General features: G+C 45.5%; 2 protein-coding genes across 4 annotated transcripts; both read right to left on the reverse strand.

The window, feature by feature from the left end:
- Positions 1-231: 231 nt before the first annotated feature.
- On the reverse strand, positions 232-10,533 carry LOC125550244 (ankyrin repeat and protein kinase domain-containing protein 1-like). Of its 3 annotated transcripts, XM_048713195.1 has the most exons (13): positions 10,326-10,532; positions 10,159-10,227; positions 9,515-9,682; positions 9,277-9,316; positions 7,530-7,661; positions 5,580-5,719; positions 5,030-5,140; positions 4,768-4,893; positions 2,165-2,317; positions 1,503-1,601; positions 1,256-1,426; positions 1,069-1,148; positions 232-691 (listed from the first exon to the last, which is right to left on the reverse strand). In XM_048713195.1, the coding sequence occupies exons 3-13, from the start codon at positions 9,533-9,535 to the stop codon at positions 622-624; spliced, it is 1,143 nt and encodes a 380-aa protein (XP_048569152.1). In that variant the 5' UTR covers positions 9,536-9,682; positions 10,159-10,227; positions 10,326-10,532; the 3' UTR covers positions 232-621. The 3 variants fall into 3 exon arrangements, with proteins under 3 accessions (XP_048569152.1, XP_048569150.1, XP_048569151.1); XM_048713193.1 differs by lacking the exon at positions 9,277-9,316; XM_048713194.1 differs by lacking the exons at positions 9,277-9,316; positions 10,159-10,227 and having other exon boundaries at positions 10,326-10,533.
- Positions 10,534-12,206: 1,673 nt separating this feature from the next.
- On the reverse strand, positions 12,207-17,405 carry LOC125550245 (protein TANC1-like). Its single transcript, XM_048713196.1, has 13 exons — positions 17,143-17,405; positions 16,955-17,026; positions 16,535-16,705; positions 15,915-16,046; positions 15,270-15,409; positions 15,059-15,184; positions 14,796-14,921; positions 14,416-14,568; positions 13,550-13,648; positions 13,369-13,467; positions 13,062-13,232; positions 12,871-12,950; positions 12,207-12,556 (listed from the first exon to the last, which is right to left on the reverse strand). Exons 1-13 carry the CDS (start codon positions 17,276-17,278, stop codon positions 12,487-12,489), a joined length of 1,575 nt encoding a protein of 524 aa, XP_048569153.1. The 5' UTR covers positions 17,279-17,405; the 3' UTR covers positions 12,207-12,486.
- Positions 17,406-19,816: the final 2,411 nt, after the last annotated feature.

Consider the following 19,816-nt stretch of genomic DNA (forward strand, 5'->3'; position numbering starts at 1 on the left):
CAAAAACAGCCGCCATGCCCAACAAACTGACATTTTAGGCACAAAACAGCTTATCTCTATTGTAAAAAAAGATGCCCTGTCTCTATACAGTAGCAAGAAAAAGAAATTGCAACTTCCCTAAAATTTTGTACAAGTTGACGACCTAAAATTTGACCCACCCAACCGCTCATCGAAATCATTTCTTTTTCTTCCCAACCATGCAGAAAAGGCGAGCCAAAGATGGCTCCAATACGGCTAAGCCCTGTTTGGGTTGTCGTTTCCATTTCAAATACCCCTGTAAAACTTAGACCTCCACCCGTCGTTTTCATTTCTGGCAGGAAATAGCTCTTGGCCAGTAAGTTACACCTGTAAGTAAATTACACCCGTATTCAATTACATCGATGCGAAGCTCGGCCTAAGTGGGAAAAAAGTTCAAAATGGGGCACATCAGGAGCGTTCTAGACGGATTTGGATGAATAAGTGCCAGAACTGATTCAAGCGCTCGCACATGCAAGCACCCATGGCCATGTAGCAACAACACAACGTTTCATGGTTTCTCAGACAAAAACGAGATCACCAGATGTAAAACAAGCCGGAAGGGAACCACTGAGCACGGCCAGAACCAGCCCGCCCATGCAGGCCCTAATCAGATTCAGATGAGCTGCCGCTTTCTCCAGCGTCAAGTTCCGCCCTCATTGCCGCAACAGCATCCCTGAAAATGTCAGACGTAGCACCGGTTATTATGGAGCCACCATGGTGTGTTCGATTCAAGCTATGCAAGTTTAATAATCTATTCCAGACTTCTTTAAAAAAAACTACTACCAAGCATTTCAGCTCAAACGTGATGATGCAGCTAAATATACACCATGGGAATGCACATGATGACACTAACGACACACTACGACAGTGCACCCGCAATATGATAATAAATAATGCTTCACTTGATTATCAATTCTGCCAGAATAATGATATGCATAACATAACGACAAAGTTACGTATGGAGTCAAAGTTAAAAGCAGTTATATTCAAAGGACCCTTGGAATTAGAAGACATGTTGAAGAAAAAGAAAGGCGAGATGGGAAGAGTTACCAAAATGCTTCATGAATCTCCTGACTTGTAGGATCCAGCTTCATCGCAGCCATATACGTATCACATGCTTCCTTGTGATCCTAAGGATACAAAAACAGGAACCATATTGTTATTGTCTACGTGAGGAGACGGGGTTGACATGTAAAACAGCAAGCAAAAGGCCAGCAATGCGCTGATTTTGTCTGACCTTGAGTGCCGTTAAGGCAGCTCCTTTCCGCCAGTAACCTTTTGGCCAATCAGGCTGCAGCCTTATGCAAGCATTGGCATCCACCAGAGCATTACGTGCTTCACCAATCCTTAGATGGCAAAAGCTCCTGTTTGAATAGAGCGTTGCATCTTCAGGATCCACTTTGATTGCCTGCATCAAACCAAATCATGAGCACGATCCGTCATCCCAGAATCAAAGCGCTCAAACGGATAGAGCAACAATATACCTCACTGTAGAATTTTGATGCACCGGCGTAGTCCTTCTCCTCTACTGCTTTTGCACCAAGTGATTTCAGCTCAGCCTTCTTATCTTGACCTACCTTGTCCTACACCATTAAGAGAACATGTACTTAAGCCCTCCCTACAGAGCAACAATTTTATCACTTCAATTCATAAGCATGTTTAGTTGAAAACAATTGGAATGCCCTAAACATGGTACTTTCATCTCCAAGCAACAGTATTGGCAAAATTGTGCAATGATAACACCTAAAAACCAGTAAATGATAGCAAATGAATATGCGCAGCAAAACATACTTGACTGACTTGCAGTGAGTAATATCATGATGTTCTGTTTCATGCGACCAGTTAATAGGATTATGTTTCTATTTTGTACTTGCTTCCCTCCTAACCAGAGTTTCACTATATGTGTTCAGGACTTCCTGATTTTATTTGCCAGACTAGACTATTAACATCGTCCCAGTGATGGCTCCGCACTACTGTTTCTACATATTTGTTATTGTAGCTGCTACGCAGATGGTGTTGAAAAAGAATATCACACCATAGCGAACGAATGACATGCACCTTATTTCACACATCTCATGAACAGGACAAACATAAGGTTCTATAAATTGTAACATCGAAATAAATGAGCTTTGAATTGAGTTTGTACCTTGTCCTTCAAGTGCTTTGATTTTACGTGGGTAATGATTCCATCAATACTCCAGATTGGCACACATTGAATGGGTTTGGTGTACGGAAATAGAATCTCCACGAGCTCTCTTCTTCCAGAGTCTGCAACGATTTCTATTGGTGTCGTACCGCACTGTTATGTACAAAAAAGAACAGGAGGAAGATATTTATGGAGGATGATCGCAATGTGACAACAGAAACATAGGATACGTCCAGCTAAAACAACACTGTGATACACTAAAGCAGCAATAATTAAGACATTCCACGTGTTCCAACAGTTACCAACACGACATCACCACCACAAGTAATAGTATTATGACCTTTTTTCACAAGTAATATTCTAAAAATGGAATGTCAAATGATAAAAACTGGTTAGCTCCATATTTTCATGGAAAATGCCAACAACAGCAGCAGCAGCAGCAGCAAAGTCTTTCAGTGCCAAACAAGTTGGGGTAGGCTAGAATTGAAACCCATAAAATATCAACTCTATCACGTATATCAACATTCCCCGATCCTTTCTTGTGTGGCCATATATCCACCTCAACATGCGCATCTCTGCTACACCTAGTTGTTGGGTATGTCGCCTTTTAGTTGGCCAACACTCAGCGACATACAACATCGCAGGTCAAATCACCATCCTATAGAACATGTCTTTTGCCTTTTGTGGCACTCTCTTAACATAGAGAATGTCAGACGCTTGGCGCCACTTCATTCATCCAGCTTTGATTCAATGGCTCACATCTTCATCGATATCATCATCCTTCTACAGTGTAGGCATCTGAAACACCGTCATCTGCACTCTTATCCAGGCGTAGGCGTCTGAAACAGTCTTTGTCTCCTTAATAGCCTTTTGGTTTTAGACATCATCGTTCCACTACCAGGTATCTTTAGCTTCGATTCTACTACTCCTGGTCACTCCAAACTCCCCTAAAGTTACCTTCCGAATGCAAGCCGTCATCTTCATCCACATATTGTTTGCATCACCTCCTTCCTCCCATCGGCCCTCCGTAATAACCCTCTCCTTGAAAGCTACCTCCCCCTTGAGCTTCCACCAGTTTGTTCTATCTCCCGCTGGGCACGAATCCAAAAGCAAAAATCAGCCACCACAAGCTTATGTTGAGGGACAACACTCTCTCCAGGTATACCTTACAATCTAGGCAAGCACGCCTGTCTTCTCTTCTCAAGAGGACGAAATCAATTTGGCTCAAGTGTTTTCCACTACCAAGTCACTAGATGGGATTCTCTCTTTCTAAAAAGTACCCACGATCATGTCGTAGGCTAAAGCAAAGCTCAAGACATCCTCTCCTTCTTGATCCCTGCTGCCATATCCAAAGTCCCCCCCATGCACCCCTTCAAAATCTGTGTTAGATGTACCCATGTGGCCATTGATGAGGTCTCCTCCTATGAAGAGCTTCTCACCAATAGGTACACTCCTAACCATGTCCTTCGGGCCTTCCCAGAATTCCATCTTGGTGCTCTCACTATGGCCTACTCGCAGAGCATACCCATTGATAACATTAAGAACTAAGTCCCCAATGACCAGCTTGACCAGGATAATCCGGTCCCCTTGCCTTTTGACGTCTACCACCCCCTACTTGAGGCTCTTTAATCAAGATGCCTACTCCATTTCTGTTTGTAGTCGTCCCCATGTACCACAACTTGAAGTCGGTATCCTCTACCTCCTTCGCCTTTTGTCCCTTCCATTTGGTTTCTGGGACGAATAGGATATCAACACCTCTCTTCACCGCTGCATCCACAAACTCCCGTAATTTACCCGTCAAGGACCCTACGTTCCAGCTACCTACGCAGATCCTACTAGGCTCGGCTAGCTTCCTTACCCTTCACACTCGTCGAGTCAAATGCTAAGAACCACGCAACTTTTAAAAAATACTCATTATGTCCCATGGTTCTCCCCTTTTAAGAAAAAACTAACAACCTTTTGACCACAGTGTTTGTTTTTCTGGAAACATGTGATATTCTTACAAGTTACAATAACATTCCACATAAAAAGGACAGACCCAGTGCATATAAGCTCCCACACAAGGTGGGGTCTGGGGAGGGATAATTGGAACCTAGTCTTACCCCTGCAAAGTGCAATGCAGAGAGGCTGGTTCGAACCTAGGACCTCTTGGCACAAGTGGGAAGACTTCACCACTGCGCCAGGCCTGCCCTCTAAAACTTTAAATAACATTCCACATAAAACTTAAATAAAAGTCAGCTACCCGCCACTTGTTGCAGTAAAATCAAGACAAAAGGGGTATGTGTCCAGCTCAAGTCGAACGGTTGCATTCAATAGTCCTGCTCCGTTCAAGTTGAATCAACAAGTAGTGGGGGATTTTCCAGCTCGAGTCAAACGGTTGCATTCAATAGTCCTGCCCCGTTGAAGTTGAATCAACAAGCGATGGGGGATTTTGCTCCCCCCCCCCTCCCCCATCATTCTCGAAAAGGGAAAAAAAACTTTCCATAAGATTTGTAAGGTTAGACATGACTTATCCACCGTGTCACAAGCATATGACACATTGAGCCAACAAAGGTACCATATGCATCAAGAATAACAAAAAAATAAGAGGAACAAGGATTCACCTGCTCATCTGGAATGTTAGGATTTGCACCAGCCTCTAGCAAGTACTTAATACAATCAGCCAAGCCATACGTAGCTGCCACCACCAAGGGAGTGCACGGATTAGCAGAATTCATGTCAGCACCAGCCTGTGGATGCATGTTATGCAAAGCAAAATGCCATGCATAAAACAGATAACAAAAAAAAATTAGATAACAAAACCCACCAATGAGTTCCCGTCTAGAAATCAAGACATGAAGAAACAAAACAAACAGGATACCAGACCTTGACAAGTAGCTTGACACAGTTCAGTGAGTCAGATTCACTCACTCCATGCTTGGTAGAACTAAGAGCCATAAGTAGAGGGGCACATGAAATTTCTGACACCCTGTTTGGCTACAAATTAAAAAGAAGAAAATCAGTTTCCTAAGAAGTGACATAATTCAACAGTTACAGCAATAAGACTTCAAATACAACGTAAGAACAGAAAACACAGGTTAGACGCATTTGACTCTACACAGTCACATAATATGTCTGAACTCACATCCATACATTAGCATTATTTTGGATTTGTAAAGCTGTAAATTACCAGCGAACTACCCTAAACTTGGCCATTATAGGTATTCCCATTATTTTGAACGTGAGGTGACTAGAAAATTTATGAATGAAGACATGTCAAAACAATACAGTAAAAACTTCAATACTTGTGAAAGTAGATTTGGTAAAATATCAAAGATAAGTCCAACATAACAGATGAAAGCAAGCATATAAACCGTCTAGATTGCATCAAGTTGTCCAAATTGTCAATGAAAAAAGTATGGAATTTACACATTACATCTGCATGGTGGTCCAACAAAATCTTCAAAGCACCAGCATTCCCATAGTAAGAAGCAGTGTGCAGGGGCGTCCCATGAGCGCCATCTATATCCACACTGGCTCCTCTGGATAATAATAGACGCAGTACACATTCATGCCCTAGCAAAACACACGAATAGCATGGGTGTCATAAAGAACAACCATTAAAAAGACACACTATAAGAGCTGGCTAAGACAAATATGCAATAAATTCCTATAAGATGTGCACTGAGCCACTAAAGAGTTCCATAACAACCTTTTCTTCCTGTAATAAACCAAAACATTTGAAGATACAGACATCAGTTCACCATAAAATTCATTTGAGTTCCTCTAAGTTGTTACAAAAAAAACTTTCAGAAATTGCAATGACAATCATGAGAAGATCAAAAGCAGAACCGACAATTGAACATTAATGGCACCTTAACCAGATGGGTCAATATTGTTACCCGGACACCCACGTCTTAAACTTATCAATGATATGTGTGGATCACTGGATCACACATGGCTGTGTGCATTATGATGACGCAGAGGCCGGCTACCCCCTTTCGTTAAAAATGTGTGGATCAAACACCATTGCTTCAAAGCATGGTCTGAAAGAACCACTAGAATTAAATGCTGCCGGGATTGAAGGCTCATATTGACAACGGTAAGTAATGATTGTTAAGGAGTATTAGTATTAGGTCTAGGAGTCCTGTTAGGCTATGTTTCATTTCCTTGTACCCTGAGTCTTGTGTAATATTTATATGCCCCTTGGGCTATGCAATAGAGATAAATTGCATCATAACATGATATTAGAGCCTAGGTTTAGGTCTCCTTCAGACGCCCCAACTCGTCCTCCTCTTCCGATCGATTTTTTTTCGGTCTCCCAATCCAATCTCTCACGCCGCCGGTTTCTTCTGGCTGTCTGTCTCGCCGCCGGCTGCTGCTCTGTCCTGACGCCACGCATGCCTCCGCCTCTGGCCAACCTCCTTCAGCCCGCACACGCTGCCCGCTTGCTCTGGCACCCCGCCCTGCAGTCCACGTCACCCCGCCCTGCAGTCCACGTCACTCCGCCCTGCAGGTCCACGCTCCTGCTGCAGGAGCGGCTGCAAGCGCTTGACAAGGCCAGGGGTGGCTGCTACTTCGTCCACCTCCACCATCCGCAGGTCAACCCTGCTGCTCCTCCCGTGATGCCGCCACCTCCCCAAGGTCACGTCGTTGCTGCTGCCACCCCAGGGCGCCGCCAGCTGCCGAATCCTGCTGCCTCTCTCTGGTCAACACCCGCCGATCCAGCCGCATGGATCAGCTCACCGCTCAATCCGCCAGCTCCGCGCCATTCCGTCCCAATTCAGGAGGCTTCCGATTCACTGGCCATCCTTCGTCAACTGCTGCAGCGTCTAAACTGCTCTCCTACAGCCGCGCATGAAGCTGCCTTTCTGGTCAATGGCCGCAACGTGTGCTTGCCCGCCCCCTGCTACGATCTGGCTGTCTCTTCTGCTCCGCTGCCATGGTTCCTGGACGCTGCGTTTTCGTATTTTGATTTGGTTCTTCTGGCTGATTGCCTGTGTTTAAAAAAAAAAGGCACGATTTTCTCGGGTGCCTGAGGATTCTGTAAAACAATTTCACCAACATACCTTTAAGAAGATCGAGAGAAGAATGTTAAAGATAGGTACATAAAAGATTGTCGGGTGGTTTCTAGATTGCTGATCCTGAGGCCAGAACAGACCAGCCCAGCATAGAAAATATAGGGCAACAAATAAGTCAGTGGAACAAACTAACATGGAACAAAGAGTTACTGCACAGCAGTGAAATTACCGGAAAGTATTTTCAATATTCAAAACCGGAAGGTTTGATGGTTACAGCTTCGCATTCACTTGTTCTTGTTTAGCAATAGATTAATATTCATGAAAATCACCAATGGATCAATGAGCTTATGCAGAGAGAGAAAGACCATTTTTGGCAGCACAATGAAGAGGAGCAAAGCCTGTCCCATCTATCTTATTTGGATCGGCTCCATGGTTGAGAAGATATCTGGCAGCAACAAATTCTCCACACAACGCTGCACAACCCAAAGGTGGTGGACCTGCCAACAAACAAGTATTCTGTCAGGTCACCAATATATCTCGCTCTCTCATCTCGAAGGTGAAAACACTCAAGCTCTACTAATGTACAATACCATAAGGTATCATTAGATAAATTCCTGTAAATGTGGCTGATAAACCACATTCCATGTAAATACTAAAAGATCCTCTCACCACCAGATAACCACATAAAACATGTAGTATGGTATGCGTGCATGAGCAGGCATGCCCAATTGTGTGGTGTGTTCTGGTTTGCATGTTTGGAAAGGGAGGTAGATGCTCCCACGTGCTCTGAACTGCACTAAGAGATGTTATATGTGGAAGCATATTGACAAAATACCACATAAAAATGGTAAACAACTTTAAAGCCAGAATGTGATTAATTATATTAACAGAAAAACTAATCGGTGCAAGTGCCCAGATAGTTTTCCTATACAGCGGATTCCAATGTAGATCCTCGCCTATAGAAAAGATGGTATATGCATGTGGGGAACCTACCACTTCGTGCCGATGCCATCAGTGTTTATTGCTAAATTCAAAATTCAAAACAATTTATGTCCTAAACCACCAACCTGATTAACAACCCATCTTAATTGTTGAGTTCATTTCGGCAGAAGCTTCTAAACAAGATCCCATTTTGTCGCTACCAACTACTAGATTATCATACAACGGCTACCATATTAGTAGTGAAAGATTACCACGTTAATAGTGCATGGGGTTACCAAGTAATAATGTATTTAGGCACTGCAATCTTGTGCGGTCTCAGAGAGTGAGAATTCAATTGTTGCCAATAAGTAGGAGATGATATCTGACCATAGAAGTACCACCATGCAAGTCTTATATGAGTGGGAGAGTGATGTCCCTAATGTGGCAACCAAGCATCTATAACCCAGTAACCAAGTGGCTATCACATGAACCAAGTCACTATAACCTAAAAACTACTGACAGAAAAGAAAAGGTCATCAAAACATACCAACATGGGATCTAGTTTCAAAGATCTCGTCGCAAGAATGTTAGTGGTGAAAACAGATCACCAATCAGGTACATAATTTGAGAGAAAAGATTTTGAAAATTCAAAATCGAGGTAATCTTTGCTGACATAATACTATGGATTGGTTTGCATGCTACATGCAAGTTAGATTACCGAGCTCGTGCCACCTTTATCGGCGGGCACCATATGGGAAGACTACCCGAGGTCCATGCATCAAACAGTTTGTCCTTCTATTTGTAACAAAGTAGAATATGTGTGATGATTAATTAATGTAATGGGAGCTACATATTTGATCATAAGAGCATCTCCAATAGCTTGTATGTATATGTGTTCGTAAATTTGTCCATGTCATCAACCAACAAGCTATCATACAATCATTCCAATAGAGTGTATATAAGAAAATGAGATAATAAATAGCTTTGCTTCCCCTATGCACCTTGGAGCTGGATGCTAAAAATGACATAAAAAGTGAAAGGCTCTCAAAAGGACCTGCATCAGCGTCATTTAGTTAAGCAGAAACATAAAAACATACATGACTTGAATTCAGCTTCCCAACGTGCCTTGAAAAGATTATATCAAGAACACCAGAGAAGTGCAAAACAGAGACAAAAACAGTGAAAACGTACAATTTGACAGCACAGCACCACTTGTTTCCACATGCAATTTCTGCTTTTAACATTCAGAATTAGATATAGCAATTGCATGCTAGAGCTAAAAAGAATATGTAAACAAAATAGCTAAGCCATTGTCTGAGTTACATGTTGCATCAGACAGAACAGCTTACATGACAGTATGGCAATCCATAGAAGCAAACCAATAACACAAAAAATGCAGTAACTGGTCTAGAAGAGGAAAAGCACGCACCACCACGGGAGCCACCGGCATTGACGTCAAGACCAAGCTCCTCTACCAAGTATTCGCAGACCTTCATTTTACGCGTGTATGAGGCCAATCCTAGCAGTCCAACGCCCTCTAGTATATCCATGTCAGCAAGGTTTGCTCTATCCTCAACATCCATTGCACGAACCAAATCTACATCACCCCAAAATGTGGCACATAAGTTGTAATAAAATGCATATGAGAACTATAAGTCTGCAACAAAACAATATGATTGCACAATCTGGGTCAAAATTGTCAGTAAACAATTAAACATGGAAATTCAGTAGCCTAGAGCGCCGTAGTAGAATCACAAAACCAAATCTGGCCGAGAACCTCAGTTCATCACAAGGGTAGGTGCCACCACTTCCTTTTCAGGGGCAATTGGGTAGGTACCAACCACCACCATGGCGTGTCAGACGGCAAAAACAATCGCGATGCAGGCAAATACACCCCTGATTAGCATGTCGGGCGCGCAATCGGGGTCTCCCCACAATCGCCCAGTACGCGCGAAGCAAAACAAGCGCTCCTGCAAGAAGCAGCAGGAGCCTCACGGGCAGGCAGGCGAGCGCGCCGCGGACGAGGCGGCGGGGGACGGCGAGGCGTGCGGTGCGGTGCGGTACGGTACTCACCCTTGAGGCGGGGAACGTCGCCATCCAGGACCGCCGCGAGCAGCGCCCTCTCCGTCGGGCCGGGGCAGGCTGGAGGAAGGAGGGACCGAGTCAGCTCGCCGCCGTCGGAGACAAGGGGACGCGCGAGGCGGGGCTAGGGTTTCGCGCGGTGGCGGAGATGCGCGTACCGTCGAGCATGGAGGCCAGGTCGGGGACGGGCTCGTCCGGGTACGACTGCGCCGCCCCCATCGTAGCGGGGCTTCCGCGGCGGCCGGCGGCCTCGGCGAGGTGCGCGGGGTCGGGGCCGGTGGGGGCTCTCGGCGGTGGCTTCGAGGGGAAGGAGGCGGGGAAAATGGGAGGAGAAGAAGCGGAAGCGGGAACGTGAAATGAGCAGCCCGGCTTGTGCCACTTTTTTTTCAATGGAAAATGTGGGAATGGAAAATTTTCATCTGGGTGCATTTGGTTTTCGCGAAAGTCAATTATCACAAACTTCTTTTTTTTTTGCGAAAATCATCACAAACTTCAATCAAAGGACAAATTTATTGAACAGACTTATCCATCTCCATGATGCCAAATACATACTCTCTCCGTTCCAAATTAGATGACTCAACTTTATACTAACTTTGGTCATATAAAAATATGTTCCCTCATGAGTATAATGGCATTGATTTGGTATTTTAGGCGAGGACGTTTTTTCTGTAAATTTGGTCAGAATTTTCAAGGGTTGACTTTGACAACATCTTTTCTGGTTTGGATGTACTTTGGAAATATCTAATACACACTGTATTTTTTGGACGGTGGGAGTATTCTATTCGTGCCTTCGATTCGGAAAAACTGGGGCAAAGGAAAATTTACTGTGGTCATAGTTTAAAAGGAAAAATGCGGGAATTCGTCGATGGCTTGCGATAAACCCAAACTTGCTTCACTCGAGAACATAAAACAGAAGGCATGTTAGACACTCTCACAACCCTGATTGCAGACGAGGCATTGCAAAGCAAATTATCATATGTCGATCACCCTAGGCGTTCAGTTATTCCTGTTCGGGTAGTTCGGGTACCCAAAAATGGGAACCGGAATTTTTTTTCTACCAAAAATATACCCGAACCCAAATTACCCGAAATTTCGGTTTCGGTAATTCAGATACCCAAAAAACCCAAAAAATTCGGAGCACACATCAGCTTTTCGTATGAATAATTCGGGTAGTATGGGTATTTTAGTTAGTATGGGTAACATGACAGTGTGATAATAGCATGAATAATTTGGTTAGTATGAATAATTGGGGTAGTATGGGTATTTCGGGATGGCGAGATGCCAAATACCACGCGAGACATCTCTGCTTCGTCGCTCGCTCAGCTCCCGCAAGCCGACGGGCGACCCAGCGCCGCCCCCTTCCTCCTTTGGTTAGTATGAATAATTCGGGTAGTGTGGGTATTTCGGGTTTTCCAGACTGGAACCCGAAAACCGAATAGCCAGGAAATGAGAACCGAACCCTTACCTGATACCCGACGGTTTAGTGTGGGTATAAATTTGGCAGCACAATTCGGGTTTGGGTAGCGGGTTAGGGTACCCAAACGCCCAGGGTGATATGTCGATTCGCAAGAACAGTTTAAGTCCCCATCAGCTGTACCCTTCTCGATTTGTTGCCGTGTTGGTGTTGGTGATTCCACTCAGAGTGGTATGCCGACAAAATTCTTTTGCTGTTCATGTGCTATCAAACACTCTTTCACTCAGTTAATATGGTTTTTTCTAGTTGTTGTGTTCCACGTCGCAAATAAAAGGAAATAAATGATCGGTGCTATCCACTTCTTTACTGACGATCCACTTTGGATTGAAGGCTTTCTTGGATACTACACAAGCGAGCCCAGGTTGAAGTTAATTTTTTCTTTTAGGGAAAGGTTGAAGTTATTAGGACAACTATGCAAAGCGTCCGGCGATTCCAATACCCACCCAACCTAACCGCTCATCCAAATCATCATCATAAATTCTTGTCAACCATGCAGTGCAGGAGAGCCGAGCCAATGCGGCTAACTGAAAGAAATTCAAAACAGCCTAGGGCAATTGAAGACGGATTTGAACAGACCAAACACAGATGATAAAACAAGTTCAATCCAAAGCACCCATCACCACAATCTAGCAAAATACAGTACCATTCATGCTTCAAACAGATCGTCAAAGCACCGTACTAATTCAAAGCGCTCGCACGAGCAGACATGGCCATTTAGCAAGGAGCTGAGTACGACTTCGCCTTTCGCTAAGACAACAAAGAGATCAACAGTTTGGCCAGACGTAAACACGGACGCAATGAGAAGCCTGGAAGGGAGCCGATGAGCATGCCCATCCAGGCCGGCCCTAATCAGAGTCCGATGAGCTGCCGCTTTGTCCAGCGCCAAGTTCCGCCTTCATTGCCGCAACCGCCTCCCTGAAAATGGCGCAACGACCGTTATTATGGAGCCTCCATGGTGGCCAGGGTTCAATTCAAACTGTGCAAAGTTCAATCTATTCCAAAGTATGTTGCGACCAAAGATACACCATATATATAAGAATGCACAAGATGCATGAAACTAGCGGTACACAACGACAGTGTGCAAGCAAAACTAAAATGTGACAGAGCTACATGCGGAGTTAAAAACAGGTTCTATTTAAGCAGTCCTTGGAATTAGAAGACGTGTTCAGGAAAAGAAAGGCAAAGATGAAAATACTCCAGATTGCAAGGTTAAGCGGAAAGAGTAATACCAAAATGCTTCATGCAACTCCTGATTTGATGGATCCAGTTTCACCGCAGCCATGTACGCATCGCATGCTTCCTTGTGATCCTGATGATTAAAAAAACATGAAGCACATCATTGTAAGCATGGGGAGATGGGGTTGAAATGTAAAACAGCGAGTTAAAGGCTAGCCATGTGTGGAGTGTGGTTTTGTCTGACCTTGAGCACTGTTAAGGCAGCTCCTTTCCGGCAGTAACCCTTTGGCCAATCAGGCCGCAGCCTGATGCAAGCATCAGCATCCACCAGAGCATCATGTGCTTCACCAATCCTTAGATGGCATAGGCTCCTGTTTGAATAGAGCGTTGCATCTTTAGGATCCACTTTGACTGCCTGCGACAAACCAAATCCCAAGCACGATCCGTTATCCCAGAATCAAACCACTCAAACTCAAAAGGAAAGAGTGTATACATCCATGCCCAACAGCCAACTATGTTACCACAAATATGGAACAGCTGCAACAATATACCTCGCTGTAGAATTTTGATGCACCGGCATAGTCCTTTTCCTCTACTGCTTTTGCACCAAGTGATTTCAGCTCAGCCTTCTTATCTTGAATTACCTTCTCCTACACCATTAAGAGAACACATTTATATCCACAGTACTCATTTGATGCAGCTTTTATAGTGTGCTAGATGTGCAAGATATACCTCGGAAGAGGACTTCCGTGCACTGGCATCCTCTTTCCGCTTAACCTTGCTGTCCTTATCACTTTGCTTAACCTTGCTGGCCTTATCACATTGCTTACCCTGAATCATGATGGTTAAGCATGTTAATAAGTATACAAAACATGGAAGATAACAAACATGGAGAAGGCGAGACGCTCAATTAAACAACTTCTATAGAAGTAACAACAGAAATATTTTTATAGAGCAACAATTTTATCACTTCAATTCGTAAGCATGTTTAGTTACAAACAATTGGAATGCCCTAAACGTGGTACTTCCATCTCCACGCAATGGCACTGGCAAAATTGTGCAATGAAAACACCTAAAAACCAGTAAATAATGGCAAATGAATAACCGCACCAAAACATACTTGACTGACTTGCAGTGAGTAATGCCATGATGCTATCTCCATGGAACAACCTATTAAAGTTCTGTTTCATGCAACCAGTTAACAGGATTATATTTCTATTTTGTATTTGCTATTTTGTTTCCCTATTGACCAGAGTTTCACAATATATGTGTTCAGGACTTCCTGAATGTACTTCCCAGACTAAACTAGTCAACTTTCTCCAAGTGATGGTTCCGTACTACTGTCTCTACATATTTGTTATTTACTCCCTCCGTTCCAAAATACTTGTCGTGGTTTTAGTACAGATTTGACCTAAAACCACGCCAAGTATTTGGGCACAGAGGGAGTAGCTGCTAGGCAGACTCTGCGGAAAAAGAACATCACACCATAACAAATGAATGGCATTCACCTTATTTCACACATATCTCACAAACAGGAGAAACATAAGGTTCTACAGATTGCGACATCGAAATAAATGTACTTCAAATTGAGTTTGTACCTTGTCCTTCAAGTGCTTTGATTTTGCGTGGGTAATGATTCCATCAACACTCCAGTTTGACACACGTTGAATGGGTTTAGTGTATGGAAATAGAATCTCCACGAGCTCTCTTCTTCCAGAGTCTGCAGCGATTTCTATTGGTGTCGTACCGTTCTGTTGTGTACAGGAGGAAAATATTTAGGATGATCGCAACATGTGTGAACAGAGACATAGGATACATCCAATTAAAAACAAGTGTGATACAGTAAAGCAGCAATAATTAAGACATTCCCACGTGCTCCAACAGTAACCAACACGACATCATCGCCACAAGTCTCAGTTTAGAAGTGCCAAGGATAATATTAATCAAGAAAAGAAAGTCAAAAAAGTCAAAAACTTACATAGTTGCTTGGAATATTGGCATCTGCACCGACCTCCAACAAGTACTGGACACATTCAGTTAAGTCTTTGCTGGTTGCTATCACCAATGGAGTATCAGGAGTCGTACAGTTCAAACCAGCACCAGCCTGTGGATGCAACCAGTGTAATAAATGAATCTGTGTGGTTATTTACACTTCGCATAAAATTCAGAAATCCAGTACAAAAGCCACACTGGATTTCCCGCAGCAGTCAAGATAAAAAGAAGATGAATTGGTTACCATACCTTGTGAAGAAGCTTCATGCACTTCAAAGCAGCAGACACAGAAATTTTTCCAGCGACACAAATAACATCAGCACAAAGAACTGCAGCAGTCATGGGTGTTCCTAAATCTGAAAAAACCCTGTTTGGCTACAGGTATTTGCGCAACAAAGTCAGTTCCCATGAAAAAGCAAAATAATTCTACAGATACAGAAAACATTAAACTACTTATTACATCTGCATCATGCTGCAATAAAGACTGGACGATGCCATAATTCCCATCCGACACAGCCACGTGTAGTGGCGTCCCTTCACAAGAGGATATATCAGGACTAGCTCCTTTGGATAGCAACAGTCGTACCAGCCCATCGTTTCCTAAGAAAAATGAAAAGTAAAGTATATTAATCACAATGAATACCAAGGTGTTTTAGACAATTCTTATTTTAGGACAATGAATCAAACAGTAACACAGATCATAAGATCGGGACTGCATTATTCAATTGAATAAAGTGATGCATTTTGAGGACAGAGATACACATACACAGTGCACATCAAAAGCTTCACATACAAGCAGGCAAAATAAGCAATTGAATTCCATTTCATACTAGAGAATATAAACACATAAGAGGTAATAAAATATATCCAAGTGGCACATTATACATGTCATAGTGCTTAGATGTAACAAACCGTCATGCTTTGAGCACAAAGTACAAACATATAAATATGCAGTCTAAAAATAAACTGGGCATGGCCATCTCATTGGTAACCAGATCAGGCAGGGCCTCTAACACGGAAAATGAGTAATAAGTGGCAAAAACATTTATGCAGCGGCAAAATAGTAAAGATACAAATGTAAATAGGTGCTGAAAGAGAGAGTCACCTTTCTTTGTAGCATAGTGCAGAGGAGAAAAGCCTACACTGTCTTGCTTATTCAGATTAGCACCTTTGTCAAGCAAATACCTCACAGCAATTGCTTTACCACGCGCCACCGCACAAGCCAAGGGTGTCATGCCTGCCAGAGCATTCAAATAACTCAGATAAGACATCTTTGGCAGACAAACACAACATAATGTGAGTGAGGCATAAAAGTCCTACAAATGCGCCATCGCATACTGGACTGCAACTACAACTTCAACATATAACAATCCACACATCAGCACAATATATTTTCATTGCAAAATGGACCTTTGTCCATCAGTAATTTACAAGAAATGCATATCTGAGGCAATATTAGAAGCAGAAACCACCGCAGCTGTATATGGACAAGGCACTATTTTGCTTATTAACAATAAAATTGCCATTCAAAAGCTAGCATATTACTAATTTAACATATGGGCATTCATTTAGCTGTGCAAGATGCAAAGTCGCCTGAGAAAATGCACGCAGGAAATTAAGAACATGCAGTGTATGTTACACATGTACAGCAAACAATTCACATATAGAGATGAGCCCACAAAATACAGCATTTAATCTGGCACTTGAGGAAGCAGGGGCATATACCCGAATCATTGTTGGCATCAGCATTGATGTCGAACCCAAGCTCCTCCACCAGGTACTTGCAAGTGTCCATCCTCCCCGTGCCGGCCGCCTCGTGCAGCGGCCCATAGTCCTCCATCTCCTCGTTGTTATCCGACGAATCACTGTCGCTCGCATTCACATTGTCCATCATCCCTACAAAACCCAGATTTCCCAAAAGAGCAACGTCAAGGCACAAACTTTTTTGAAGATGTAAATCTTGCATTTTTCACGATTTCGCATGACTGAGTCGTGGGCCCCGAAGCAAACATCAAGGGACCCAGGAGACAGGGACCAACAGTTGACCGCACAATGTTGGGCGAGGACCCTGGGAAAACCCAAACCCTAGCTAGAAGGAGAAGAAAAGGAGGGGCATTTCGCGGGGGCGGGGCGGGGGGTGCTCACTCATGGCGCGGTCGGGGTCGACGACGTCCGAGGACTCGATGACGCGCTTAATCGCCTCCGACTGCTCGCTGTCTGGAAGCAAAGAAAAAAAAACAAGGGGCCACCGCCGGCCGTTAGAGACCTCTTCTACTCGGACAGATCGGAGGGAGGGAAAGGGCGACGGAACGGAGGTGGCGCGACGGACGTACTCATGCGGCGCATCCCGAGGTGGGCGCCCATGAGGTTGACGCTGGCCGAGATGTAGCCCATGCTCCCCGACGCAGCCGCCGACCCGCCCCCGCGGGGCCGGCCGCCGCCGACGGCGCGGCGCCTCCCCGTCGCCATGGAGCAGAGCCCTAGCGGCGGTGAGGGAGGGAGTGGGAGTGGGGTTGGGGTTGGGTAGGTGGGATTGATTCCGGTGTGTGGAGGCGGAAGCTTCGGGAAGGTGGCCGCTGCCGCTGCCGCTGCGTGCTTTATGGGATGGGATGGGATGGGAGGGGCGGGAACGTGGGAGAGAGATAGACTCGGGAGCGCGGGATGCGGGGGATCGGGCGCCACGTGTCCGATCCGACGGTCGTGATCGAGCCGGGAGCAGGTGGGGGGAGGCGTATCCGCTATGCGGCACCCGAGTGGTGGCTCCTGCTCGGGGGTTTTGAAATGGAAATGCTAGGCGTACATCCACGGCTTGTCAACTTCCAAGCTTCAACCCGGTTTGGGTGAACCATTCTCCCTCGCCCCCGCCCCCCCCCCTTCCCGCGTTTTCTACCCGTGGGCGGCAACCATGCCTCCCCACCCTGTCGTTTCAATGCGTGGGTGACACGGCCATCGGTTTGTCGCGTCCGCGAGTTCACCTCCCTCTCTCCTTCTCCTCCATCTGTTTGTCGTAATTTATGGTCGTGTGTTGGGAGGCCATGGATATGGCTTGTAGTGTTCACCGGCCATCATCGCTAAGGATGAAAACAACATCGCCTCCCCCATGTTTTGTCGTAATTTATGGTCGCGGGTCGGGAGGCCACGGCTGTGCCATGTACCGTTCGTCGGCCATCATCGCCGAGGAATGAAAACGACATCGCCTCCCCCTCCCCCCCCTCTCATATTTCTCGTGTGTTGTCATCCATTTTTTATATGGGTCATTGCTAAATGTGTCACCATCTAGTGTGGGGATGCACATCACCGAGAGGACGTGCCCACACACCGACATGAGGATGGATGCAGCAATGAGGCATCGACGTACGGCAGCGGCCGTGTGTAACGTGTTCACATGCCAAGTACTGGAAAAATGTATTGGGACAAGGCCAAATGTCACTATATACTGCGAAGACAAGGTGTTTCATTGGGACATCCTAATAACTTATTCGAAGGTGAGAATTTTTTTTGTTGCGCCATCTGTGACCCAACTCCCCAATATCTGGATTTCATCAAGGATCAGATACCTGTCGGAGATGCTCTAAGGGAGCGATTTGGAATATATTCTTTTGAACACAGTCCAGACGCAAGCGCTCATACATACACGTATACACTCATCAAATATGCCCGTGTACACACACTCTAGCCCTATGAGCACATTTGAGAGACCGAGCCGGCAACCTAGATTTGAGAGATCCGTTGGAGATACTTCCCCCTTGGACATAGTTGCCTCCTTGGTCGGAGCGACCCTTGCGTCCACGCGGGCTGGTTTGCACGTCGCTCGGCCCGTGGTCTGGCCTCTGGAGTAGCACCAGCCATGGTGGTGGTCAGCGGCAAACTTGGGCTGCGGATCCGGAGCGGCAGGCTCAACCATGGGCGCTTGAAACACGGGCAGGGAAAGTGGGGGCCCGACACTGAGCCTGCCGCAGCGGCAGCGGCCCATGCATGTCCATGGATGCGCCAGGGGCCTACAGCATACCGGACAGACCTGCCAGAACCCCCAATCTACACAGTACACAAAGAAACCGCAGCACCAGAAACCTATCGTGTTATCCTGAGTTTGCCTTCATCCGTTTAGCCTCCACGAATATTACCAAATGTCATTATAGCAATCAAAATTCCTAAAAGCTAGAAAGTGCACGCGCACTATTTGCCGTTCCGGAGCGGCCGAAACACGAGCCGCTCGATTCGAAGCGTCTACGCGGGCACGGTCGAGCGCTCACGCTACAAGACAAAAGAGCACATAGAACTATCGCTATCCTCCAGCGTCTTCCGTTTCCATCCCCTCGCGTCGGCCGCCGCCGCCGCCACACCACACATCGGCCGATGCAGCCCGCCCCGCCTCCGTGCCGCCGTATCCCGCTGACCTCCCGTCTGGCAACTCGCCTTCTCCTTCGAATCGAGCCGCCGGTCCTCGCCATGTCTAATCCCAGGAGGTCAAGGGGGAGGTGGCGGACCAGAGGATCCATGCAAGCAGGCCGGTTGAGAACCTGAGCAGCGGCGCCGCCGTCTTCTCCTCTCGTCAGCACCCGCCTTCTTGCCCGCGTTATTTACCTTTTCAGCACACTAGCCTTGGCCGTGAGGTTTTCGGCAAGCCGTCGGGGCGCCATGTGAGGTTTTCCCGGAATACGTCCATCTGTCACCGGCCACAAGTCCAGAAGTGACGGCACGACAGCCGAACATCCTGTGGTTCATTCCTTGGGGATTCGATGAGGGCCTCCTCCTCGACACCCTACTGGGTCCTGGGCTCCTGGCTCTAGACCAGATGACAATAGCGTCTGACGGTGATCGGCCCAATGAGGAACAAGTCTTGCAACCCCAGTTCGTGCATTTTGGAATTGATTTTATTGTACGGTGTTCCGTGCATGAATTCTTTGGATGAACATAAACTTTGCTCTCAAGTCTCAACCCTCATGATTACCGATTAGAATATCTTCTGCTCATGACCTGCTGTAATGAGAGATGGTGAAGGAGTTG

The sequence above is a fragment of the Triticum urartu genome, chromosome 4 (genome assembly GCF_003073215.2).
Source record: "Triticum urartu cultivar G1812 chromosome 4, Tu2.1, whole genome shotgun sequence".
Lineage (NCBI taxonomy): Eukaryota > Viridiplantae > Streptophyta > Magnoliopsida > Poales > Poaceae > Triticum > Triticum urartu.